The sequence below is a fragment of the Pollicipes pollicipes genome, unplaced genomic scaffold, assembly GCF_011947565.3.
Source record: "Pollicipes pollicipes isolate AB1234 unplaced genomic scaffold, Ppol_2.1 Scaffold_2555;HRSCAF=2994_pilon_pilon_pilon, whole genome shotgun sequence".
Taxonomy (NCBI): Eukaryota; Metazoa; Arthropoda; class Thecostraca; order Pollicipedomorpha; family Pollicipedidae; genus Pollicipes; species Pollicipes pollicipes.
In genome coordinates this window covers 782,819-807,857 of record NW_023596136.1, presented here as the reverse complement: position 1 = coordinate 807,857, position 25,039 = coordinate 782,819, and the positions used below count along the sequence as shown (strand labels likewise).

The 25,039-nt window shown below is 62.8% G+C and overlaps 1 protein-coding gene and 1 non-coding gene across 2 annotated transcripts in view; both read left to right on the top strand.

The window, feature by feature from the left end:
* LOC119107224 (ral GTPase-activating protein subunit alpha-1) overlaps positions 1-21,839 on the top strand; it is a 28,418-nt gene extending 6,579 nt beyond the window's left edge. The window contains exons 11-39 of the mRNA XM_037230638.1: positions 760-852; positions 1,302-1,465; positions 2,402-2,516; positions 3,286-3,408; positions 3,868-3,996; positions 4,438-4,549; positions 4,998-5,234; positions 5,944-6,075; positions 6,655-6,851; positions 7,378-7,764; positions 8,133-8,258; positions 8,688-8,855; positions 9,739-9,849; positions 10,288-10,464; positions 12,919-13,144; positions 13,460-13,467; positions 13,854-13,982; positions 14,318-14,470; positions 14,907-15,011; positions 15,277-15,370; positions 15,945-16,123; positions 18,192-18,362; positions 18,791-18,901; positions 19,347-19,475; positions 19,800-19,955; positions 20,275-20,433; positions 20,927-21,054; positions 21,323-21,435; positions 21,688-21,839. Coding sequence (XP_037086533.1) covers positions 760-852; positions 1,302-1,465; positions 2,402-2,516; positions 3,286-3,408; positions 3,868-3,996; positions 4,438-4,549; positions 4,998-5,234; positions 5,944-6,075; positions 6,655-6,851; positions 7,378-7,764; positions 8,133-8,258; positions 8,688-8,855; positions 9,739-9,849; positions 10,288-10,464; positions 12,919-13,144; positions 13,460-13,467; positions 13,854-13,982; positions 14,318-14,470; positions 14,907-15,011; positions 15,277-15,370; positions 15,945-16,123; positions 18,192-18,362; positions 18,791-18,901; positions 19,347-19,475; positions 19,800-19,955; positions 20,275-20,433; positions 20,927-21,054; positions 21,323-21,435; positions 21,688-21,839 — 4,284 coding nt within the window. The remainder of the gene's footprint in view (positions 1-759; positions 853-1,301; positions 1,466-2,401; positions 2,517-3,285; positions 3,409-3,867; positions 3,997-4,437; positions 4,550-4,997; positions 5,235-5,943; positions 6,076-6,654; positions 6,852-7,377; positions 7,765-8,132; positions 8,259-8,687; positions 8,856-9,738; positions 9,850-10,287; positions 10,465-12,918; positions 13,145-13,459; positions 13,468-13,853; positions 13,983-14,317; positions 14,471-14,906; positions 15,012-15,276; positions 15,371-15,944; positions 16,124-18,191; positions 18,363-18,790; positions 18,902-19,346; positions 19,476-19,799; positions 19,956-20,274; positions 20,434-20,926; positions 21,055-21,322; positions 21,436-21,687) is intronic.
* TRNAG-UCC (transfer RNA glycine (anticodon UCC)) lies at positions 16,230-16,301 on the top strand. Its single transcript has one exon. It is a non-coding gene; the product is annotated as a tRNA-Gly (tRNA).
* Positions 21,840-25,039: the final 3,200 nt, after the last annotated feature.

The window sequence follows — 25,039 nt, the reverse complement described above, 5'->3', positions numbered from 1 at the left end:
GACCCTGTCCCTGCCTTCTGACCCAGGCCCTGCCTACTGACCCAGGCCCTGCCTACTGACCCAGGCCCTGCCTACTGACCCAGACCCTGCCTACTGACCCAGACCCTCCCCACTGACCCTGTCCCTGCCTTCTGACCCAGGCCCTGCCTACTGACCCAGGCCCTGCCTACTGACCCAGACCCTGCCTGCTGACCCAGACCCTCCCCACTGACCCAGACCCTGCCTTCTGACCCAGGCCCTGCCTACTGACCCAGGCCCTGCCTACTGACCCAGACCCTGCCTGCTGACCCAGACCCTCCCCACTGACCCAGACCCTCCCCATTGACCCAGACCCTCCCCACTGACCCAGACCCTCCCCACTGACCCAGACCCTCCCTACTGACCCTGTCCCTGCCTTCTGACCCAGGCCCTGCCTACTGACCCAGGCCCTGCCTGCTGACCCAGACCCCCCCCACTGACCCAGACCCTGCCTTCTGACCCAGGCCCTGCCTACTGACCCAGTCCCTGCCTGGTGATGCAGGCCCTCCCCACTGACCCGGGCCCCTCACTGCTGACCCAGACCCTGCCTGCTGACCCAGGCCCTCCCCACTGACCCAGCCCCTGCTCAGTGATCCAGGCCATCCCCACTGACCCAGCCCTGCTCGGTGACCCAGGCCCTCCCACTGACCCAGCCCTGCTCGGTGATCCAGGCCATTCCCGCTGGCCCAGTCCCTGCCCGCTGATCTAGGCCCCGCCCGCTGACCCGGCCCCTGCCTGCAGGACGTGCGGGACTCGGCCCGGCCGCCGGGCCGCGCCGCTGCCGCCGCGGAAGGCTCGGCCGGACTCTCCCAGAGCGTGCGCGCCGGCCTGCAGGTGAGGGAGGCGGCCGCCGCCGAGCACGGCGTGCTGGGGTGCGGTGAGACGGTGGGCCCCGCCGGCCGCCAGCGCGCCAGCCCCACACCGCGCAGCGCCGCGCTCTGCAACCAGCTCGATGTAGTCAGCTGCCAGGCGCAGGGGGACCGACCGCCGCTGTCGCCGTCTGTCAGTGTTTGGCTTCGGCACGGTGCTGGACGGTGAGCGGCTCGCATTGTTTTACAAGGACTAGCCGGCGGCTCGGGAAGTCTAGCGGACCAGTTCCAGGTGACTTAGGGGCTCATCTTGTAAATACTTGTAATTCGAGAACATCGGTTTTTAAAAGCCGTCTATCCTGAACGTTCGTAAGCTGTCAAGGGCATTCGCCGCCATCACAGGCATGTCCAGCAGGGCGTCCAGCTCGTGTGCGGTGTGAGCTGGTCGAGTACACTGACCTCTCCGCCCGGCAGAATACACTACAGCTGTTCATCACCAACTCGGCCAACATCTTCCTGCTGGAGCCGAGCCCCGAGTACCGCGGCCACTACATGGAGGACCAGGTGGAGCTCTGCAAGCGCATCCTCAACATGTACCGCTACCTCGTCATGAACGTCTACATGTCGCAGGCCACCTGGTGAGCGGCGTCCGCCGGCTGCCCTGTCTGCCGCGGAACCGGACGGTGTCGGTGTCTGTGCCGGTGTCAGGTGTTGGTGTTTGGTGCGGACGCGCGCCCACTCATCATTGGTGCCACATCACTGCGAGGACTACTGGCCGGAAATAGTTATTTTCGTGCCAGTTTAATGTTAGCTGACTGAGGTATTGGAAGGACAAGGGCCGCGTCGACAGTCAGCGACCACGTGTGTGTTTGTGCGCTGACACAGTGCCAGGACGACATTTGGAGCCGTCCTGGCCGTCATGCGATAGTAGGTCCATCACGCCGCCGTAATAGTCGCTGAAGCCGCCCAAGCTGGCGCCCAACAGCGCTGCAGTTTGGGCTCCGAAAGGTACACTGGACTACTGGATGGCTCACATTTTCAGACCGATATGTTGCTCTGTGGCCCCTGATTTGTCGCTCTGTGGCCCCTGATATGTTGCTCTTTGGCCCCTGATATGTTGCTCTGTGGCCCCTGATATGTTGTTTTAGGGCCCCTGATATGTCGCTCTGTGGCCCCTGATATGTCGCCCTGTGGCTCCTGATATGTCGCTCGGTGGCCCCTGATATGTCGCCCTATGGCCCCTGATATGTCGCGCCATGGCCCCTGATATGTCGCACGGTGGCCTCTGATATGTCGTTCTGTGGCCCCTGATATGTCGCACGGTGGCCTCTGATATGTCGCTCTGTGGCCCCTGATGCCGCTCGATGGCCTCTGATATGTCGCTCTGTGGCCCCTGATGCCGCTCGATGGCCCCTGATATGTCGCTCTGGGGTCCCTGCTATATTCTTCTGCGGCGGCGACCAGACACTGCCGGGCCCTGATGCCCTTCATGGATGGCTTTATTCTGTTGTACCTGCTATGACTCGGTCCACCTGTGCCCCGGCACTGACGGCCGGCCGGTGGCTCTGTTCCAGGGAGCAGCTGTTGCTGGTCCTTCTGCAGGTCACCACTCAGACTCTGTCCGGCGAGCCGGCCGTGAAGGCGCGCGAGCAGACGCTCGGCGCCATCCTGGCCCGGCCGCTGTTCCAGGTGAGGGGCCAGCCCGCCCGCGGCCCGCGCCGCCGCTGCCGGCCGGCTCGCTGGCAGCTGCCGCTGCTCCGGCGACTCACGCGGCGGCGCGACGAGGGATGACGCCGACGTTAGCTTTTCGGCGTTCGTCGTGAAGTGTAGCACGTGCCGTCCAGCTGTTGGCTGAGAATATGAGGTTGCGCTCGCGCTGTATATTGGGCGCGGTCTGACCAGCTTCAGCCCACGGTCGGTGGGTGTGCGGAGGGGGGGGGGGGGTGTCGTGACCTGCGGCCGGGTGTCGTCCGGCCGGGTCCGCCCGAGGACGGCGTTCCCGGCCGGGCGGTGACCCCAGATCAGTGGGCTGAGCCTCGGGGCCGCGGTACAGCGCTACGCGGCCCCGGCCGAGACGGTCCCACACTGGTGCCGCTGCTCCTGTCCTCGCACGGGCCCGCGTACCAGGCTGACTGCGATGTTCCTGAGTGTAGACGGATCCTGGCGCCCGCGACGGGACTCGGACCGTGACAGCTGTGGCCTGAAGTGAACCTGGGATGACAGTCCTGGGTACCGCCGACCCGACTCGGAGAACTTTGTCCCTGGTCTGTCACCGCCAGGCCTCCCGTGACAGGGGAGAGTGGCACCCCTGACTGACAGTGGAGGGGTGTGATGTGGGGTGCACTGCACCTGGACCCGTTGCCGGTCCGTCCGAGCGCTGTGAGCGCAGTTCGGACGCACTACCGGCGTGGCCCGGGCCGACTCTGACGGCGGCCGTGGCTCCTCGCCTCCGCCGCAGACCCTGATAGTGACCTGGGTGAAGGCGAACCTGAACGTGGCCGTCAGCGTGGAGCTGTGGGACCAGTTCCTGGGCACGCTCTCCTCGCTCACCGCCTGGGAGGAGCTCATCAAGGAGTGGGCCGTACGTACACCGGGGCCGAGCTGTGTGCCGGGTGGCGCAGCCGGCGCGCGGCAGCGTCTGCTCTGGGCCGGCCGAGAGTCAGGCGACAGCTGCCGGTGTGGACAGAGGCAAAGATGGCGGCAGTGCTCTCGTGCCCTCTGCTGGATTCGTATTGTTTCGTCCCTCAAAGGTTGTGTCACTGGTACGTGAGCGGAGTTTCGAGGTCTCGAGCGTTTGCAAGCATTGATTTTGACCTACGGCAGCGGGAGAGAATAACCCGGAGCGTTTAAGCGGATGGAGTGATCCACGGTGAGTTAAACTCGAGCCAGATTGGATCTACACGGCCTTTGTGATCTCCCCTTTGACGTGGCCTGACTACCTTGCCGCCGCCGTGTGCGGATGGGCACGGGCGCCGGGTTCAGCGTCGCTCCGCCCGCCAGCTGCCGCCGCTGACCGACGGCTGCCGTCTGCGTGTTTCAGAAAACGCTGGAGACTCTGACGCGCGTGGTGGCGCGCCAGGTGTACGAGCTGGACCTCAACAACCTGCCGCTGGACCGGCTCACTGAGCAGAAGAGCAAGCGCCGACGCGGCCGCACTGACGGCCACCAGGTGGGCCCGCCCGCTCCGGGCTGAGGACCGCCGGTGCCGCCCGGCCGCGTCAGCTGCGGTGACTGCCGGCGCCGCACCACGGAATAAGGCGGTGATCAGCTTTGTTGTCGGGGCGTACCGTACTGTACTTCTTTAGTTTCGACCGAGACGACTGAAAATGAAAGATATTTACGTTAGCTTTACGTAAAAAAGCACATATAAGGTGCATTAAAGCGACATAAAGGTGTCTTAAATCATAAAAGGACGTAACTGAACGTTCAGATGATAGAATACCTCAAAACCAAACAGTGCTTCCAAAAAACAAATTGTGCGCAATGCCGGCCTTCACCGCGTGTCGCGTTGTAACCGGACGGCGCGTGCCGTGTCGCGACCCGTCACCGCGTGCCGTGTCGTGACCCGTCGCCACGTGCCGTGTCATGACCCGTCACCACGTGCCGCCAGTCGGCGGGCGCCTGGAGTCGACCGACGCCGCCGGCCGAGAGCAGGGACCACGGTGACGGGCCGGCGCGGCGCGCCTCGCTCCAGCCGCCGGACGACGCCCACTCGCAGCACGGTCAGTGGAGCGCCGCCGCCCCGGCCGCCGGCTGCCGCGGGCGCTCCTGATGGCGCGGGCCGCCGCGGGGAGGCGCCGTGCGGTCGCATTTGGGCGTCTTGAGTGGCGTCTGCAAGGTCTGTTGACCGGCATGAGGTGGCAAACTTCGGATGTGCGTGCAGAGGCTATCTAAGATGCTGAGAAGTGGCCGTAGGTGTCGGCGCGGCCCTAAACCTCAATTAACATCATATCATGGTAGTTTTGTTTTCGCGCTCCATGACTCCCCTGGGTGGCTCATGTTAGCACAATGGTACGCCTTCAGCGCGGCGTTGTCCCCTCAGGAACAAGGGCTTGCCTGCCTGATCTTGCAGCATGATGTGTCACGTGCGCTTCCCATGTTTTCACACCCGTCATGCGAAAATGACTGTCGTCGTTTGGCTGACGCCTTGGCCGGCGCGCGCGCGTGCAGGCTCGGCCAGCAGCCAGCCGGGCGTGTCGCCGCACCCGCGGAAGCGATACACCAGCGGGCTGGGCGCGCCGGCCGGCCTGGCGCCGGCCCGGCTGGTGCGCAGCCTCTCCGAGGGCAGCCTGGCGCCCAGCCTGTTGGCCGTCGAGCTGGTGGCGCCGACGGCCGGCCGCGCCTTCCCGCTGGCCGAGCCGGGCCCCAGGAAGGTCTGGCGCTCGGTCGACTCGCTGCGCTGCAGAGGTGAGCCGGAGCAGCGCGCCGCCGCCCGCTCGCGCCGCGATCGGGAGCGGTCGGATCAGTCGATCGCCGCGATCAGGATCTGCCGGATCGGTCGATGTCCGCGACCGTGATCGGCCGGATTGGTCGGCCTCCGCGATCCGTCGATCGTGCCGATCGGATCTGGCGGAGCTGTCGATCTCCATGATCTGCATCGGCGCTCCGTACTATTGATGGGGTCCCTGTGTGGTGATGTTCCCAGGCCGGTGTGTGGGATGCCGGCGGGCTGTGCTTCTGTGGTCGATGTCCACTTCCCGTGCTGTGGGTTAAATGCAATCCTGTGTGGAAAGCCGTCTGTTTGCATCGGCTCGGACGCAGCTTTGAACAGTTTGGAGGCCATGTCCCATTGCCATCCCACGCCCGAATCCGTCCCATTCACTGGTACGTTAGCTCAGCTGTGAATACCGTGCACCGACAGCCCACGTCACGTAGCTAACCGCTCATCGCTGTCCCGTCGGCTCGGGACTCATCAGGCAATGCTCGGCCCACTCCGCAATTCTCTGTCGCGTCACGTGCTGCGGGCGCTGGCTGCCCTGTCGGCGAGGCCTTGTCGTGCCGCGGGCGCCGGCTGCCCTGTCAGCGAGGCCTTGTGTCGCGTGCCGCCGCGCACCGCCGGTGGCTCGGAGCGCTGCCCGGCGTCGGAGGATGACGCCGGGCCCCGGTCCGTCGGCAGTGTCGCTGCACTCGCAGGCCTCGGAGCCGGAGCTGCACTCGCGCTCGCCGTCGCCGTCCAGCGGCCTGGAGACCAACTCCATCAAGGAGTCGCCCATGGCGCTGGACTTCGCCGCCGACGGCAACAGCATCGGTCAGTGGGCAGCGCCGGCGGCTGGGCCTGGGGCCGACCGATACGGGCATGAGGGTGACAGTGACGGAGGCGTCACTCAAGATCGGTCGTGGGTCATTCTGAGCTGTGAGAAACCGATGCAAGGAACGGAGGCCTTTAGTTGCTCCCTCCCGTTCTCTTCAGCATGTTTTGAGCGGATATAAACGCCTGCAGTGTGGCAAAGGTCTGACTGGATGTGATCTCCGGCCCTGTCAGTGACCCCTGACGTGCCGAGCTGTCGCCTGATGTGCCGACAGACGCCACGGACAGCGGCGCCTCCGATCACCTGTCTGTCATGTCTGGACTCCTCCGACCCGCCCCCTGTGCCTACAGACACCACCGACAGCGGCGCCTCCGAGCACCGGTCCGTCATGTCTGGACTCCTCCGACCCGCCCCCTGTGCCTACAGACACCACCGACAGCGGCGCCTCCGAGCACCGGTCCGTCATGTCTGGGCTCCTCCGACCCGCCCCCTGTGCCGACAGACACCACCGACAGCGGCGCCTCCGAGCACCGGTCCGTCATGTCTGGGCTCCTCTGACCCGCCCCCTGTGCCGACAGACACCACCGACAGCGGCGCCTCCGAGCACCGATCCGTCATGTCTGGCGGCACCCTGCGCGGCTGGATGCCGGACGTGGCCGTGGTGCTCTGGCGTCGCATGCTCGGCGCTCTCGGCGACGTGAACCGGATTCAGAGCCCGGCCGTGCACGCGCAGGTGTTCGACTACCTGATCGAGCTGAGCGAGACGCTGGTGAAGGTGAGGGTTGGCCGGCGTCGTACCGCGCTGGTGCAGGTGTCTCGTGCCACCTCTAGCCATATGACATGCTTTTTTGGGGGCTGGACGTTGTCCATATTTATGCGTTCAGTGACATGATAGTGGTTCAGTTCGCACGTGCTGTGTATTTTCTGTTCGTTCGATTGTCGCGGCTTTTGCTTCTGTAACCGTGAGTTATGTACAAGTGGGTACTCGCACAACATTGCGGAAAATGATGGTCTCGGTAGTACTTGTACTTCGTTTATATATTGTGCCAGCACTGCTCTGACGTTACGTTGGACGTGACGGTTGACATCGGTTAGGAAGCAATACCATCCGCTGTCGCATGTCCCGTCTCGCGTCTTTTGTCTGCCCGGCCATGAGCCACCCGCTGTCGGCGGCGCGTATCACAGCATACTGCCCCCCTTTTCTGTCCCCTACCTGGCTTCAGCGCGCGACCCGGTGTACCCCCTTCCCCCTCCCCCCCCCCCCTCTCCGCCGCCGACGGCTCCGCACTGGGCGCCGCCAGATCGAGGACAACCTGGGCGTGTCGGCCGACAACCAGTCCACGTGGTGGCCGGCCGAGCTGGTGCCGCCGCTGCCGCTGCTGGTGCCCTGGTGCCTGGAGGCGCTGCGACTGCCGGACTCGCACCAGGCGGGCCGGCTGCGCGCGCTGCGCCTGCTCTGCCTGCTGCTGGTGCGGCGGCAGCCGGCGCCGCTGCCGGCCGCCGCCGCCGCCCAGCTGCTGCGCGCCCTGCACGTGGGCCTCAGCTCGTCGCGGCCGGACGTGGTGCACACGCTGCTGCGACAGTGCGGCGCTGGCTTCCTGGCGCTGGAGCTGCCGGCCGCCTCGCTGCTCGTGCTCGACTTGATCCACGCGTGCACGGCCGTTACCGCCAGCCAGGAGCTGCACGGCGTGAGTGGCCGTGCTGGGGGCGGGGCGGGGTGACCCGCTGTGGCAGTTGGCCCGATGAGGGGGAGGTGTCAGGAGGAGCGAGTGGAAGAAAGATGGAGTGTGCTTGGAGAGCAGAGGAATCCGGTGGGGGGGGGGGGGGAAGGGGGTAACAAGAGGCTGGGGCTCAGGCTATGAGCCCAGTACTCGATTGAGATGGCTGTAGCTGTCGGGTGGAACGGGAGTGAGGGCGGATCCGTCGGGGTGACATGAGCGGGTGGTCTCCCCGTATGGGCAGGCTGCCACCATTCGGCGCTGGCCGGCCGGGCTGGACGGCGGCCGCATCCGCCGTCTGTCGCCCTGCTGACGCACTGCCCGTGGTCCGCCCGCAGGTGCCGCGCACAGAGGCCGTCTCCATACTGGGCAGCCTGGTGTGCTACCCCAACCGCTGGCCGCAGCTGCAGGCGCTGCAGCCGCGCACGCTCGAAATGAACGTCGTGCCCTGCTCCGACCTTAAGGTCAGGGTGCGGCTTTGCTCCGATGTTAAGTGCGCGGGCTGACCTCGGCCTTCACATGGTTAGCGCCCGTGCGCCTCTGTAGGTGTGGTGTTGTACGGTGGCCCGGCATGTCCAGCCGATGCCTCGTCTCCGTCGCTGGTGCTCTGCTGCGGTCCCGTCCCAGCCGCGCTCTCCGCGCTGCCCCGCCCCTCGGCGGTGTCGGCTGTCCGCACACCCGCCTGACCTCGGCCTTCACATGGTTAGCCCCGGTGTGTCTCTGTAGGTGTGGTATTGTACGGTGGCCCGGCATGTCCAGCCGATGCCTCGTCTCCGGCGCTGGTGCTCTGCTGCGGTCCCGTCCCAGCCGCGCTCTCCGCGCTGCCCCGCCCCCCGGCGGTGTCGGCTGTCCTCACACCCGTCTGACCTCGGCCCGGCCGCCGCCGCCCGCAGGACAGTGTGGTGGCGGCGCTGCTACGGTGCGGCAAGCGCGAGCCGTCTGTGACAGCCCGCTGCACGGCGCTCGTCTCGCTCGCCGTCTACCTGTACGAGGAGCTGATGCACGCCACCGGTCACGACAAGGTCAAGGATGCCATCCACATCCTGCTCAGCGCACTGAAGGTCGGTCGGCCCGGCGGCGGACGGCGAGGAGGTGGCGCTGGTGCGCTGGTGGGCGGGATGTGGGGCTGGCCACGCGCCCGACGGCGGACGGCGAGGAGGTGGCGCTGGTGCGCTGGTGGGCGGGCCGTGGGGCTGACCACGCACGTGGCGGCGGGCGGCGGGGAGGTGGCGCTGGTGTGCTGGTGGGCGGGATGTGGGGCTGGCCACGCGCCCGACGGCGGACGGCGAGGAGGTGGCGCTGGTGCGCTGGTGGGCGGGATGTGGGGCTGGCCACGCGCCCGACGGCGGAGGGCGAGGAGGTGGCGCTGGTGTGCTGGTGGGCGGGCCGTGGGGCTGACCACGCACGTGGCGCTGAACTGGCGGGGCTGTCGCAGAGTTAGCCGGACAACCTGTCCAGAAACTGTTGAGGCCGGTGCTGCGCCTGACGGCGGCATGATTACAGCATGACTTTGGCGCAGGCGTCACAAAGGAAGCCATGACGAGTGATTAGAAGTATAAATTCGAATGGACGGAAACTTTGGTTACGACTCTTATCCCAATGCCTATCACGCCCAAACTTTCTGAAATAAATGGGTACCGTGTGGCAGGCATGGAAATAACCAGCTGGCGCACCGTACCAAATGTGCCGTTGACCGTGCTTCACCATGATCAGACTTTATAAATGCAAGAATGGCGGACATGATGCAATGTCGGCATGACGCCCCACCATCGCCGGTGCCAGAGTGTTACAGTCTACAGTTGGCGCAGCGCGCGCCGCCCCACCATCCCCGCTGACAGGGTGTTGCACCTGACTGTGCCAGTGGCCTGGTGCTTCAGTCGGCGCAGCGCGCGCGGCTCGGCGTCCGCAGGGCTCTCGCCTCACGGCCGCGCTCCGCCGTTACAGTGCAACAGCCGGGCGGTGGGCCAGGTGGCGGCCGACATGTTGGTGCTGCTGACGGACCACGCCTCGCTGCTGCTCCGGCTGGCCCCGGACGTACCCCGCCGCGTTGTGGAGGTGAGGACGCCGGCGTCCGGTGCCGGGGTACTGCAGCGGGAGAGTGGCCTGGTCCATGCCGAGACGGACGGACGCGGCTCGAGAGGCGCACGGCGGCGGAGGAGTCCACAGCTGTGCGGTGGTGTCACTTGGTGAACAATTGACGCGTTGTGCGGTGCAGGAAATTGGAGCGGAATTTGTGACAGCCGAGGAGGTGCTGAGGCCGCATGCGCCCTGCGCGTCGCGTGCTGCAGGGTCTTTCTGAATGCGTGACACGGTGTTCTTCACGCTTCGCGCGTAGGTTAATGGGGGCGCCACGTGTGCGTATCGGCTTCGCCCAAGCACCTGGGCACAATGCTCTGTCCTGGTCCGACCTCCTGCCCTGCCCTGCCGTGCTGTGCCGTGCCGTGCCGTGCCGTGCCCTGCCCTGTCACACCCTGCCGTGACCGTGTCGGGCAGGTGAGTGCCGCCACGCTGGAGTCGCTGGTGCAGGCGAGCGCCGAGCCGTCGCCGGAGGAGCGCTGGCTGCTGGTCTCGCTGATCTTCTGCCTCGGCGAGTGGTGCATGAAGCTGCCGATTGACGTGCTCACCGAGCCCGACCAGCAGGGCAAGTCGCTGCTGCTGCGCGTCTTCAAGGTAGGCCGGCGCCCCGGAGCGCCGCCCGTCCGCTCCTGTCGTGACGCCATGTCCTCTCGCGTCGCGGCCGGCATGCCAGCCTTGCCCTTGCACGCCTGTCTAACCTAGTTTGGTGAAGCCTTGTGACTACTTAGTCGGTGAATGCTAACAGCAGCTGGTGTGGTGTGCGGCTGAGCCACTGTGAATGTGCTTGCACGGCGCCCTCCGCTCGGAGGGGCTGGTCACATGCATCGTCTGTATGCCGGATGCGCCATTCTTGGCGTGCCGCCTCTTTTGAGCCGCCCTTTCTGTCTTTATGATGCAGTCTTGTACATAGAGAGCGCTCCGTTGCCGCCGACTGCTTACGTGGCTAATGCGTGGTGCCGTCTGTGTTCGTGTGGTGCTTGTGTGTATGTGTGGCTTGGCACGCTTGGCTGCGTTCCGATCGGCTGTCGCTGGCATTTTCCCCAGATGGGCTGGTGCCTCATGGCCTTGCCCTGACGTGACGTACCGAATACAGTTTTGATTAGGGCAAAGGTAATGGGCGCGCTTTGACTGTGCAGTCAAAGCGCCCTACAGCCCCAATTTCTACTACGAGATGCACCCACTGCAGTTAAAGAGAATGTTTTACATCTGAAGATACTGAAGCAAGCATCAGATATGATGAAACAAGCTCACTTATGTATATTGGTATATTTTCTAAGTGGAAAAGACTGCTCTAGACAGCATAATTATCCATTTAGTAAACATACTTCTCAATGCGCCAGTGGTTTAATTACGTTATCGTACCTTGCACAACATTGATTGAGAGCAAATTGGCGGCCGATATGTGTAGAAATCGCGATGACGAAAGCCAGATATGAGCGCCTCGACAATCATATTTTATTGGCCTTGATGGCCGCGTGGCCTATGGAATGGCAGAATTCGAATACCGTTATGACATTACGAATGCCAAGGTGACTTTGAATACTTTCCCTGATATACCTTTCCCCATTTCCGCAGGCGTATAGCTCAGAAACTAGGCGGGCTTAGGTATTAAGAAGGGCAGAATTATGAACAACGCTGAAAGGTGTTCAAAGGCGGTTATTTCAGTTCAAGGCCCCATATAAATGTGGAGCGCTCCCTTCAATCAGCTGTGGCACACTGCGGTGTCATGGTTACCATTGAACTGTAGATATTCCAGGTGTCTCGTTTCCTAGGGTCAAACTCACCGGACTTTGATTCGCGAGGAGATGGTGTATGGCCGGCAGGTCTACGCCATTTGGATGCCCTGGTTTGGTAACATTGATTTCAAATTTGCAACGGCAGCTGAACCCACCTGCCATGACCCACGCTGCGTTTTCGGGCGAGATATGCCGGCCTTGGCTGGTCGGTGAAGCAGGCAGGCTGACGGACATTATCCGCGTCAAACGGAGGCACGGCGCCACCCGGCCATGCTAGCGTAACCCTCCGTCGTCGGCGAGTCGTAGCAGCCGGCGGGCGTGGTACTCGTGAGACTGAAGCAGGCGGTAGTCCTCACCCTCCCCGTCTTCCGTGTCGGGACAGTGTTCTGTCACTAGCTGGGCTCCGTTGCCGGACTGGTGCCTCTGTTTCGGTGGTGACTGGGCAGTCTCGTCCTCCATATCTGGCTCACACTCTGCGGCTGCGACCGCCGCTGTGTTGACCAGCCGTTAGTCCTTTCCGTCCGTGAGGTGACTGACCAGCGTGGTGCCGTGCGTTTCCGGTGACTGACCAGCGTGGTGCCGTGCGTCTCCGGTGACTGACCAGCGTGATGTTGTGCGTCTCCGGTGACTGACCAGCATGGTGCCGTGCATCTCCGGTGACTGACCAGCGTGATGTTGTGCGTCTCCGGTGACTGACCAGCGTGGTGCCGTGCGTTTCCGGTGACTGACCAGCGTGATGTTGTGCGTCTCCGGTGGCTGACTAACGTGGTCCCGTGCTTCTCCGGTGACTGATCAGCGTGGTCCCGTGCGTCTCCGGTGACAGGTCAGCGTGGTCCCGTGCGTCTCCGGTGACTGACCAGCGTGGTCCCGTGCGTCTCCAGTGACTGGTCAGCGTGGTCCCGTGCCTCTTCTGTGGCTGACTAACGTGGTCCCGTGCGTCTTCGGTGACTGACCAGCGTGGTCCCGTGCGTCTCGGGTGACTGGCCAGCGTGGTCCCGTGCGTCTTCGGTGGCTGACCAGCGTGATGCCGTGCGTCTCTGGTGACTGACCAGCGTGGTCCCGTGCGTCTCGGGTGACTGGCCAGCGTGGTCTCGCTCGTCTTCGGTGGCTGACCAGCGTGGTCCCGTGCGTCTTCGGTGACTGGCCATGCCCTGCGTATCACCCAGTCTGTGTCTGCATGTGTGCCGGTGTGTGCCTGTGTGTGTGTGTGTGTGTGTGTGTGTGGTGATGATGGCTGCCGGCGGGCGGTCTGACCCGCGCCTCCCATCCCCGTCCGTGCGCTGACTGACCCGACTGACCCTGTATGCTGCAGGCCCTATCCGGAGGGGAGGTGCCGGCGTCTTCTCTTCACCCCCAGCCCAATATTACGCTTACAGTCACTGACCCGTACCAGCAGGTTGGCATGCTCCCACGGAGGCCGCGTGGGCAGGCCCTTTGGCCTTCCAAGCACACAGACTCCGTTAATGCGAACTGGCTCTACCCCCTGTACATACGGCGTTGGCGGTGTCTTGAACTCTGCACTGCGTTCGTTTTGCTGGGTTAATCTCTCCAGGAACTTGGCCCTTGGTATTGGCCCTTTGGCATGGTCTTGCATGGTAGTCAGCGTCTGTTTTGGTTTGCATTCAACCCTTGGATAATCGATTGGTTTTGGCGGATTGGTGTTAACATGGATTTGTGGACAGTGTTGTTATAACTGACCATCGGCTGTTTTGGTGACGGGATTGGTGATGGGCTGACCACAAACGGCGTTGGCACTGGTGATAAGGATTTCGCATATCGCTGTCAGCTGACTTTGCCATACTTTGGCAGCTGTATGTTTTTTTTCCCGTGAAGTGCCACGTGCCATTAACTAGGCTACCCTGTACCTTAATGTTGGTTAGTACGGGTTTTGACACCCTTGTGAAAACTTTCGATACGCGCGGCCATAATCTACGCATCTCTGGCCTGTCCGTCATGTTGGCTGGTTTCGTTTAATGCTGATCATTGTTTCCTGTCTGGTCCCGTTTTATATTTGACGGACTACTGGCTGGCCTGGCATTTAGAATTTGAGCCTTACAATAGAAAATGAGCTCGTAACAATTTTTGGTGCGCGTGAAGGCCAGACCCAGTAGCAGCGACGCTGACGGTCCTCCACCCGCCCGTCGGCGCCCCTTCACGCCCGCGTGTCCGCGCCGGTCTCGCCCGTCTCCCCCCCCCCCCCCCCCCCCTACCTGTCGTGCCACCGCTGACGGCCGGCCGGACGCGCAGGTGCTGCACGTGGTGGTGGGCGACCCGTCGCCGTCGTCCGGCTCGCAGTCGGCCGACTCGCGGCTCTCGTCCGACGCCCGGGACAGCGGCCCGCAGGGCGGCGGCACCGTCGGGCTGGCGGCGCGCGCGGTCAGTGCCTGCGGACACGCCGCCGAGCGGCCCACACCCGCCCAGCGGCCGGCCACTGATGACGTCATGTGGCGACAGCTCGTCACTGGCGGGCAAGGGCTCGAGCCGATCTAAGCGGCTGGAATGATGCGCTGTAACAAGGTTCAACTGGACACGCGTGGCGGGTGTGCGCTTATTTTTTTCGCTCCGATTCATTGTTCCAGCGTTGTCTGTGGTCGCCCTCCCTTGCTGCGGCTGTCCCGTGCTGCCCGCCGCCGTCCACGAGGCGCCCGGTAAGCCGTGCCACGCTCCGCTCGCCGGCGAGCCTGCTCTGACCCGTCACCGACCGGCCGCAGGTGATCTCGCACCTGGTGAACCACCTGGACCACTTCCCGATGCTCTGCGGCGCCGTGCGGCTAGGCTCGCTCGTCTCCGAGCATGATGACCTGCCGCTGCTGGCGGCGCGCGACGAGCTCAGCTCGGACATCTTCTACGCGCCCAACGTGCAGGTGGGGAGGCGGCACGCGCCTGCCCAGAGCGGTCAGCTGGGCGTGGGCGCCATGGAGGCCGGCGCCGACTCCGGCGGCTGTGAGAGGATTGCGGGCCGGGCGTTGACGAGCGTGCCGCTAGTGGTGATTGGAATCGTCGTAGGGAGCTGCGCCGGCCGGTGCGGTGGCCGTGGCCGTGGTAGCACGCTGGCCGACCTGTCAGTGGCTCCTGCGCGTCGCTTTCGTCGGCCTTCGGCTCGCTCGCTCGCGGACCCGTGGGGATGCGCGGTGGGCTTTGCGTGGATGCTGCAGCCGCCTGCCGGCTGTCTGATGGAGCTGATTCGTTTTAGCGGTATGGCGTGAAAGACGCTCTCCAGCTCTGCGCTACACTTCCGATCCATGCACCCGAACCGCTGCTGTCGCATCCTCCGACCAACGCACAATGTCTGCCCGGCAGTTTTTCGTTCTGAACAACCGTTCGCTGCTGTCGCTGGTGGAGCTGCCATCTCTGGAGGTGCCGGGCGGCGGGGTCACGGCCGGCCTGCGCACCGCCCACTCCCAGGTCAGCGACGGCACGGCCCCCGTCGTCAACTGCTGCGGAGACCCCCTTCCCTCCCGCTGGGGGCGCGGAGGCTGCGACCGCCCCCCCCCCCCTCCGTAGCGCGTTACAAACCGCCACGGGGTCACTTGTAAGCCGCAGACGGATGTCGACTCCCACGTTCGTGCTGCGACGAGAAGTATGATATTTACCGCTGTTGCCGTGAGGTGGGCTCATCGGACGCCGTGGTAGGTGGTGACCGTCGTCGGCGTGGTGTCCGCCTCCCCAGGTGCGCGTAATCCTGCGGGACCTGGGCGGCAAGTTCTGCTGGGACGCTTCCGTTCTGTACGGCACCATCAGCCAGCTGCACTCATTCAGCGCAGGTGAGAGGACCGGGCGAGCTCCGCGACGAACAGTTTGGAGAGGCGTACTCTCCCCCGACATTTCGGAGAGAGTGAACTGACATCAGGAACTGTCCAAATATATGTGACAGGCCTGTGATGATTCTAGCAGGCCATGGCTGTCGGGAAATCAGGGACTGTCAGGCTGTGATCTTCCGCGGCACTCGCGCGTGCCGTGGAAGTCGTCCATCAACGGCCCAACTGGCGCTTCACCGTCCGGCTTTTGCTATATCAGCTTGGGCAGCTTTGCCTAAGAAACGCAGTGGCTTCAAAAAGAGGCAACCACTGATGTCACCAAGGCGCCCACAAGCAGGGTAAGACACATGAGCGACGCGCATAATCCGCGGCCACTCTCACCCGTCCTGCGGCCGTGCCGTCCCTGCCGCTGTCGCTGGCTGCGGACCGCTGGCCGCCGACTGGTGCCGGCTGACGGGGCCGGCGACTGGCGCCCGCCTGACCGCCGCCTGTCCGGCAGAGTTGGCACCGCTGCCGGCCGGCTGGTGTCGGCGGACGGGGCCGGTGTCTGGCGCCCTTCTGACCGCCACCTGTCCGGCAGAGTCGGCGCCGCTGCCTGCTGCCCGGCGCGCGCCGCCGCCCATGGCGCACAGCAAGTCGGAGGAGTCGCTGCTGGGCGGCGGCCTGCCGGCGCCGCCGCGCTCCGCCGTGCGGCACCGGGGCCGCGGCGCGCTGCCCTCCTGGCACGACACAGAGGGCGACATGGACAACCTGGACGACGTGAGTCAGGTCGCGCGCCGGCTGCGAACTTTCACTACCCGCTCGGCATGTTTTTGTCGGTCATCACGGCGGCGGCCGGGTTTACCAGGTTCGAGGCTTGCAGAAAGCGATGGTGGTATAGTGGTGAGCATAGCTGCCTTCCAAGCAGTTGACCCGGGTTCGATTCCCGGCCATCGCAAGTTGCGTTTTCATGTTGTCGTGATTTTTAAAGTGATAATTTGGTTTTTATGACACATCGTTTCATATCCAGCCATGCCTGGCATGCCCTGTCCTACCCTACCCTACCCTACCCTACCCTACCCTACCCTACCCTTTCCTACCGTATGCAAAGGGCATATGCATATTTCATGTGCACATATTATTTCTTAATACGAAAAGGCTTGTGATCAGAAGCTTGGTGTGTTGTTATGACATTATCTATGTGTAGTTCTGGGTGTAAAAGTAAAGACGTAAAAGTGCCTTGCTCATCTCATACTCGCCGTGCTTAAGCGTAGCTTAAAAAGGTAAAGATGAACCGGAAACGGGAGTTTCTTTCCGAAAGTATTGCAACTTGAGTCAGCAACAGCGTGCTTTTTTCGCACCACACAAACAGGTTATTCGTCACTCTCATTCCATTTAGCTGCTTTCATTCCTCCTATTTCCACATGCAATGTGTCGCTAGTAAACTGCTTGCTCTCATTTGATTGCTTGCGTTTCGAGTTGATAGGCGTAAGCTACTGACAAATGCCGCGGGGAACGTGGTGATTTTTACAATACGGAATATGGAGGATAAGCTCATCACTTTTTCGGATGAGGGCTGTCATTTCAGCGCTCCTAAATTGTCACATGCAAGCGTGCCGTCCTTCAACAACGACGCGTTTTGGTGAAACGTGTTAAAATGTGCTGGGTGGGCAGCTCCAACGTGCTATGTCGTGCATGAGGTTAATGTTTTGCTTTTACTCTTACCTCACGTATGGGCCGAAATAAGAAGCCGCTTTAATTCATTAGACGCTTGACAGTTGCAGAACACACATTTGTCTGTAGGCCATCCACAAAGCGCGCCTTTCGGGATGGGCCGATGAGCGGCGCCACGGCTACGTGACGGTAGATGCCGCTGCGGTCACCGACGTGACAGTGGGTGCCGCTGCGGTCACCGACGTGACAGTAGGCGCCGCTGCGGTCACCGACGTGACAGTAGGTGCCGCTGCGGTCACCGACGTGACAGTAGGCGCCGCTGCGGTCACCGACGTGACAGTAGGCGCCGCTGCGGTCACCGACGTGACAGTAGGCGCCGCTGCGGTCACCGACGTGACAGTAGGTGCCGCTGCGGTCACCGACGTGACAGTAGGCGCCGCTGCGGTCACCGACGTGACAGTAGGTGCCGCTGCGGTCACCGACGTGACAGTAGGCGCCGCTGCGGTCACAGGCGTGACAGTAGGCGCCGCTGCGGTCACCGACGCCGGCTCACGGGCCGCGGGCGTGCGGACGGGACGACAGTAGCTCGCAGCCTGCGGCTGATGGCGGGCGGGTTTTGAGTGTAGCAGTGTTGAACTCGCTGCGTAAGTTGCACTCGAGTGAAGCTACTGCGGCCTACAGTTGGTGTCAGTGTCAGGGCGATTTAGTGACCTTACAGTTGGTGTCATTGTCAGGACGATTCAATGACCTAGATGTCCCTCACGGATCTTAAGCGCGGCTCAGAGGCGGCGGATCCATCGCGGGCGGGCGAACGACCTACCGCACGAAAACGCGGACGTTGCACAAATATGATTGCGTAGTTTGTCCTCGGTGAAATCGTGCTCAGTTTACGAAGGTTTTCGAAAACAAACATACGTGTGCACAGACGAACACTACGATTTTATTTTAGAAGTGGAACGACCTGTTGCGCCTTGTTTGGTTATGAACCTGGTTGGTACGTCGGAGAGGTGAGCACCCACGGTGGCACAGTGCCAGCTGAGCTCCCCCCCCCCCCCCCCCCCCCGCCTGTCCGTCGTACCCTGTCCTGCGCTGCAGTATGCTTTGGCCGGTCATGTCGGTCTGGTGGTCGACGCGTGTTGGTGACCGGATCTGACCTGACGTGACCGTCGTCCAGCTGCTGCTGTACCTGGACGACACGTCGCCAGAGTGCGCCTCCGCCGCGGACGCGGCGTCGGTGCTGCCGTCGGTGCTGGGCCAGGAGCGGCACGTGGAGGCCATCAACGCCCTGCTGAGCCAGCGGAGCGCCGAGCTTGAGACGGCCCGCACCGTCGACAACAGGTACAGCGCCCCCGCCCCCGCCACCACCACCACCACCACCACCACCACCAGGCGGCAGGCCGGTCGGTCCTCACGCGACGAAATACCAGCGCTTTGCCGACAGGATGCGGGATGTTGCCATGCCCTTCACACACGCAGGTATCTCACTGACGGGGGGGGGGGGGGGGGAGCAGTTGTCTTTCGCGCTGTCGTAACTGCCAGAAGGATTTTGCAGCCGACCGTAATGTGCTCCCCCCCCCCCCTTTAACGAATACGACAGTTACAATACGTCTCACCCGGGCAGTTCTCAGCTATCCGACGCCGCCATGTTTGTGAAGGTCCCGCGTGCGCGCGTGACCGCCTTTGACACGCGGTCTGGCACCGGCCCTCAGCCTGCCGGCACCGGCCTGCCGGGCGCCGGCGGCGCAGCAGGCCGGCGCGCCCTTCCAGCACGGCCGGCTGCTGTTTAGCCAGCTGGGGCTGAGCGGCTGGGCGCGTCGGCCGCACATCCACTTGCTGCGCAAGTCGGAGCGGCTGCTGCGCGAGCTGCGCAACCTCGACAACCAGGTGAGCGGCGCGGAGGGGCGGAGCGCAGACGGTGTAGGGATGGCGCACGGCATAGGAGGAGCAGATACCAGGGAACAGTGGGCACAACAGCGCGGGTCAGAGTGGAGAGGGTGGAAGCGGGGAGACAGGGCTTGGCTAAGGTATACAGGCACGGGGAACGGAGCCGGGGCGTGATAACTGCCCATGCCAAGCGCAGTGGATTCACAGTCCGCTGCGGCCAGTAGTCTGGTCTGGCAAGTCTGGCGCGGTTGGCCTCCGCACGCCTGCTCCAGGGCCAACTCAGAGACACCCGCCGGCCCGACTCTGGGCGGGGGGCGGCATTTGGCTGGCGTTGGGTGAGAGGCGCGCTCGCTCCGGGCGACCGTGATCATTGGGGGCTTGTCGCTGTCGGGCGGCCGCGGCGGCTCGGCTGCCCGCCGTGCTGACCAACGACCCGCGCTCCCAGAAATGCCGCGAGACGCACAAGATCGCCGTCATCTACGTGGCGCTGGGCCAGGAGGACAAGCGCTCGATCCTGGCCAACTCCGCCGGCAGCCAGCAGTTCGAGGAGTTCGTGGCTGGGCTCGCCTGGGAGGTCAGTGCTGACACGCCCTCCCAGCTTCTCTCCCCTTGTACAGCTGTGTTGTATGCTCGTTGGTCTCCTCTAGTGGTTCATGCTCTTCTGCGTACGTATCTGAAATTTTCGTCCGTCTGCATGTGCTTCTGACTTTCCGCAAATCGTCCTTTTCAGCCTGTGGCAGCTCTCCACAGCGCCACATTGCGACGGTTGTTGGCAGTTGCTCGCTGCTCGTCCCTCGTCGTTTGTCCCTCGTCGCTCGTCGCTCGCTCCGTGCCCTGTGCCAGCCGTTTGTGTCGCCCCGTCCCCGGAGCTGCTCTGCTGACCCGTACCCGCCGGCAGGTGGAGCTGGAGACGCACACGGGCTTCATGGGAGGATTGCAGCGCAACGGCACCAGCGGCGATACGGCGCCCTACTACGCCACCTCCTTCACCGAGTGCCTCTTCCACGTGTCCACGCGCATGCCGTCCCACACGGAGGAGGCGCTTCTCCAGAAGGTAGGTCGGGCCCTCGAGAAGGAAGGTAGGCAGGTCGGTAGGGACGCTCGACTCGCGGGCAGCTCAGCTGTGAAGATCGATCTCAGCGCCCTGTTCCCCTGCAGCGCATTGCAAGTGTGTCAGTGATCGGCGCTGAAGAAGAGGGAGTTGTTAATGCCTTGCGCCTGCAGCTGTTAGACCACAGTCTCCAGAGTCCAATAGGTTGTAAAGGCTGTGTGCTTCGGCGCCCCGCCGGTGGTCGGCGGATCTGTGTGGCCGTGCGCCGGGCGCCGACGGAGCCGGCGCCGCTACTGACGCCGCCTCGCCGCCCGGCCGCCAGACCCGGCACCTCGGCAACGACGAGGTGCACGTGGTGTGGTCGGAGCACGGCCGCGACTACCGGCGCGGCATCATCCCCACCGAGTTCTGCGACGTACTGCTCGTCATCTACCCGCTCGAGAGCGGCCTCTTCCGCATCCAGCTCTCCCGAAAGCCGGAGGTGAGCGTGACGGCTGCGTCATACTAGGGCTGACTGGGGCGCCCCCGCGGGCGCGGCACTGTTCACGCGATCGTTTTGTGTCACTGCTTCCCTCTGCGTTAATTCGCGTGTTCCTCCAGATGACCTCAAATGGTTTGATTCATGAGTTGAGGATGGAGGAGGATCCTTTGTCGTGCAGTCGCGTGCCCCGAAAAAATATGACTTCTTCCGCTCATGTAACACACAAAATATGACGTCTCGCTCATGTGCTCATGTGACACACAGTCCGTTCAGGACCTCAATTATTGTAAGTAAGATGTCCTGCACGAAGCTCCGTGCCCTTCCAGCCGGAATTAATTAACTTAGATGACCTACACAAGCGGTTCGTACAGGGCACGGGCTTGGGGCGTGACACCAGCACCGGCGTCAGGATGCCTCCCAGTTGGCCGCCCCGTGCCTGACCTGACCTGACCTGACCTGACCTGACCTGGCTGCCGCCGCCCGCTCGTCACAGGTGCCGTTCTTCGGGCCGCTCTTCAACGGCGCCATCGTGGGCCGCAAGATCCTGCCCGGTCTGGTGCGCGCCACCGCTCTCAACGCGTCCAGGGCCAAGCGCAGCATGTTGCCGCACTACCTGAACTTGTGAGTGCTGGTGCGGTCGTCGGAGCCGTGCTGCTGGTCGGCCGGCGTCGGAATGTGGGTGCCCGTGATAGAATGCTCCTGCTTTTACGTTGGCAACGTTGAGGCACAGTTTGGCGGTCGCTGCCGTGCACATGAAGGTGAACTATCCTCTGTGCTGTACTGTTTTGAAGACAACACTACCGCAGCAGCGCCGTGTAGTGCAGCGCGAGGATTTTGTCGCGCTTGCTGGCGGCGACCGGAGTGTGACGCTGCTCGGCGCGCCCCGCAGTTTCGAGGAGCGCTCGCAGGCGCTGGAGACGCTGGTGGCCAACCACCGCGAGCTCTCGACGTTCGAGGAGCTGGTGGGCAGCGTCTACAGTCCGGCGCCGCCTCTGCCCGACATGGTGCCGCGGCCGGCGCACGGTGGGTCCCTGGCGCTGACGGCGCTGCTGTGCGGGGCACCGGGTCAGGCCAGGTCAGACTGGATCAGACCAGGTCAGCCGGTACCGACCGGTTTTCAGCGGTCAGGGACGCCGCTCACCCACCCGGATATGAATGCAGCGCCATCAGCAGGATCACTGCAACTTCGATCGCGAGATCCGTCGATACCCGCACACGCCGCATTTCCCCGTTCGTTTTCGGCGGACTTCCCAGGCTTGTCCGAGCGGAGTACAGAGCGGGCGGGCTACTTCCCAGGCTTGTCCGAGCGGAGTACAGAGCGGGCGGGCTGTGTCGGCGCCGGACCACTGGGCCGGCAGCTGACCAGCCCCTCCACCCGCCGCTGGGGTGGTTTTGCCGCCGCCTGACGCCCACTCCGCCCCGCCAGGTGCCGAGCCGGCGCCGCTCGCGTCGGCCCTGGTGGACCCGGCCCACGCCGTCCAGCCGGGCAGGACGGGTCGGGCCAGCGAGCCACGGTCCAGAGGTCAGACGCCAACTGTTTGCTTGTGCCTTCGCTGATGTCTCCCTCGCTCTTTATTTGTCTGCGTCGTCCGTCTCCTCGTTTACGCCTCGTAATGTTCGCCTGAAAGTATACCGCCAACGTCATCGCGTTAAGCAACTGTAATGCTATTTTCTCTCGCAGTCACCTCCCCCGATGTGTCTGTACTAGTCTGTCTTCTCCGTATCCATCGTCCCGTTCAGACCAGGCTTCGCGTTGCTGTCGCGGTAACGTGACCACCTGCTCCTCTACCTCCCCTGGCTGACCTGTCGCGCTCTCGCGCAGCCGATACGGACGGCGCTCTGGTGGACGTGGACCTCAGCAAGCCGGGACCGTCGCCCAAGACGCTGAAGCGGCTCTCGTTCAAGACCACCGTGCGCAAGGCGTCGACGTCGATCCAGGAGACGATCCAGGGCCTGCCGACGGCGGCGCGCTCGCACCTGGGTGGCTTCCAGCCGCCGGCCACCACGCCGCCCGACAGCCCCTCCCCGCGGCTGCGCAAGTAGACGAAGTCCGGGCGGCCCAGGGAGCAGGGACACGCTCGGAGCCTGAGGCCGGCCGGCGCCGGGCCGTCCGGCTCAGGGCCACACTGGCCCCGAGACAGACGGGTCTGGGGTGCGCGCGCCTCGGAGGGCGGGCGGCCAAGCCTCGTGAGCTGCGGAGGAAGGGGTACCGGCGCGGCCCCCACCAGCCGCCAGCGGCCCCCGCCAGCTGCAACGGCCTCATCCGATGGGAAGCGCCGAGTGTCTGTGTGCCGCCCGGCTGGAGCGGGCGTCCGACGCGGTCGTGCAGCAGCATCTGCGCGTCGCATCTGCGCATGCGCGGCCTTGCAGCAGCATCTTGTTACGCAAGCCTGAATACTTTTTACGTAGGTAGATGCCATGCCAAAGGTCTAGGATAAGGCTGCTGTTAAATAATCGCCGATTAGCCTCCTGTGATAGTCGCTTGCTCCTGACGAGCCGCTGCCGCACGCTCGCAGTGTGTCGTGCGCGTCTGTATTATTGGCAGGGCCGCGTGGCCGGTGGTGCCGCGTTCTGCGAGATTGGGGGTGGCGGTGGGTGCACCCTGTGGGTGGCGGGACACCGGGGGTAGACTGCCGAGCTGTCTGGGATGGGTGAGCGGTGAGACGTCGGCAGGAGGTCGGGTTTTGTAAGACGTGGCAGCGGTGAGTTTTGTACGCTGTCGGAGATGGCTAGTTTTGTACGGTGTGCGTGGCGTGGCGAGTGACGCGATGTCGAGGATGGTCGGCGGTTCACTGTCCTCGGACGTCCGCTTGCTGCGTCTGGCGGGAGTGTGAGTGACGATATATCCAGATGACAGGAGGTGGGGCGTCTGGCCGCGGCGCAGACGCCTGCGTCTGCGGACCGGTGGCTGCTCCTGCTCTCTATGCGAGTTTGGAAGGACCGTCGGTTGACGGCTCGCTTGCGATTCCCGTTTGGTGCTTTGTACTTTGTTGCGAGTGGTGACTCATGATTCCTGAGATTGCCCAGTGCCTCAAAGGTTCCCATTCGCCTCCACTTTTTGTTGAACTAGAAAGCAGGTGTGGCGTTGTTGATAGGTACCTTACGTTACTTTTATTGCTAGTTGAACGCGGTAGCGCGTTGTGCCTGTGCTTGCTGGATGATGTTGGTCCCTTGCACATCGTGCTAGTAATTTACGGGAGGGATGCGAAGGATCGCAAGCCTTTTTACTGATTCTGTTCCCTCTGCAGGTTTAGTTAGCCTGAGGTGTTTGTTTTCTGTAAAGCATGTGTTACGCAAATGTGGACGCGTGCAGCAGTATTGGTTATGTGCAGGCTCCCGTGCACGGCCTGCCTCGGGCAACACTTGGAAAGCAGTCACCGGTTTTCGGAACATCTGATTTGTAGGACGCTAAACTCAATACGATGTACTCCAAGATGTACGATATCGTGCCGTCTCCGTTTTGTTGGTCACGAAAGGGATCCTTTTGCGGGAGAATGCGTCCCCTATGACGGCGTATATCGAAACAGGAGCAAATTATGTATGTGGGATGGCGCGGATCGAACGGCTGATTGTCGATGTGGTTTCCTTCGTTGTTCACATATTTTTGATCGCTGCCACCAAAGAAGCCACACTCATACTACACCGCGCTAGTTTTCTACGTGTTGCTTTCTGCTGGGCAAATATTTATTGCTAAATGTCATCGGTGTTGATGGATTGTCCTCATCGTACAAAACCTTCTAATATTAATACACAACTAAAGCACGTCTTTTCTGTGGACTAGGGTGCGTCAGGATGGCCGGCGTTATCTATATGTGACGCGCCGCAGCTGCAGAGGTGTGGCTGGGTCCTAAACCCTGACTGAAGACATTTGTGACCTGATGTTGCACTCGCCTGGGCGCTATTGCACTTGCTGACGGCGTGGACGGTGGGGCATTGCCGTGCACACGTATGATGGCAAGGCTCTTGAAAAGCATTTCTTACTTGGTCAAACAGCGCTCCTTTCCAAAGTTTCTCGTTCTACAACAGCAGGGTGGCGTAGAACTTCAAGAATGTTATCGCAAAGCAACGCTGCAAGACCTGGACTTGTTACAGTCGTTTTTGCCGTGTGTTTCCCTCGGTGCCTTCTTTGGATAAACGTCAGGGTCACGTGCTGCAGCATCAGCTCGACATTGACCGGGCTCAGGTCAAACGTCCTGGGATGCGTCTGCTTCAAAAAGTATTGCAACCATCTAAGAATCTGCTGTCGAGGGCATCTACTATAGGGTTGGGTAAGCGACGGTATGTATTTGAGCTGCCGTGCTGGAGTAGAAAGTCAAGCCCGTTTTGCAAGGCGTTGTAACATTTTATATATCCTTGAAAGATTGAAGCCGCAAAAAGCCCTAATTTCATCTTTCCTAGATCAAGCAGGACATATTTGCCCTTTGTCCTCGGTTGTAACGTTATGCACTGAAACTTTACAACAGGAGTACCACTGGTGCCCATCAGCCATGCATCTGGATCAGAGAGACCGAGTCCGAGTCCGGGTCGTCCTGTATGGAGTCTGAGTTTGACTCCATATCTCACCATAATATCAAATCATACGTATCAGCCTCGACATTTTCACGGC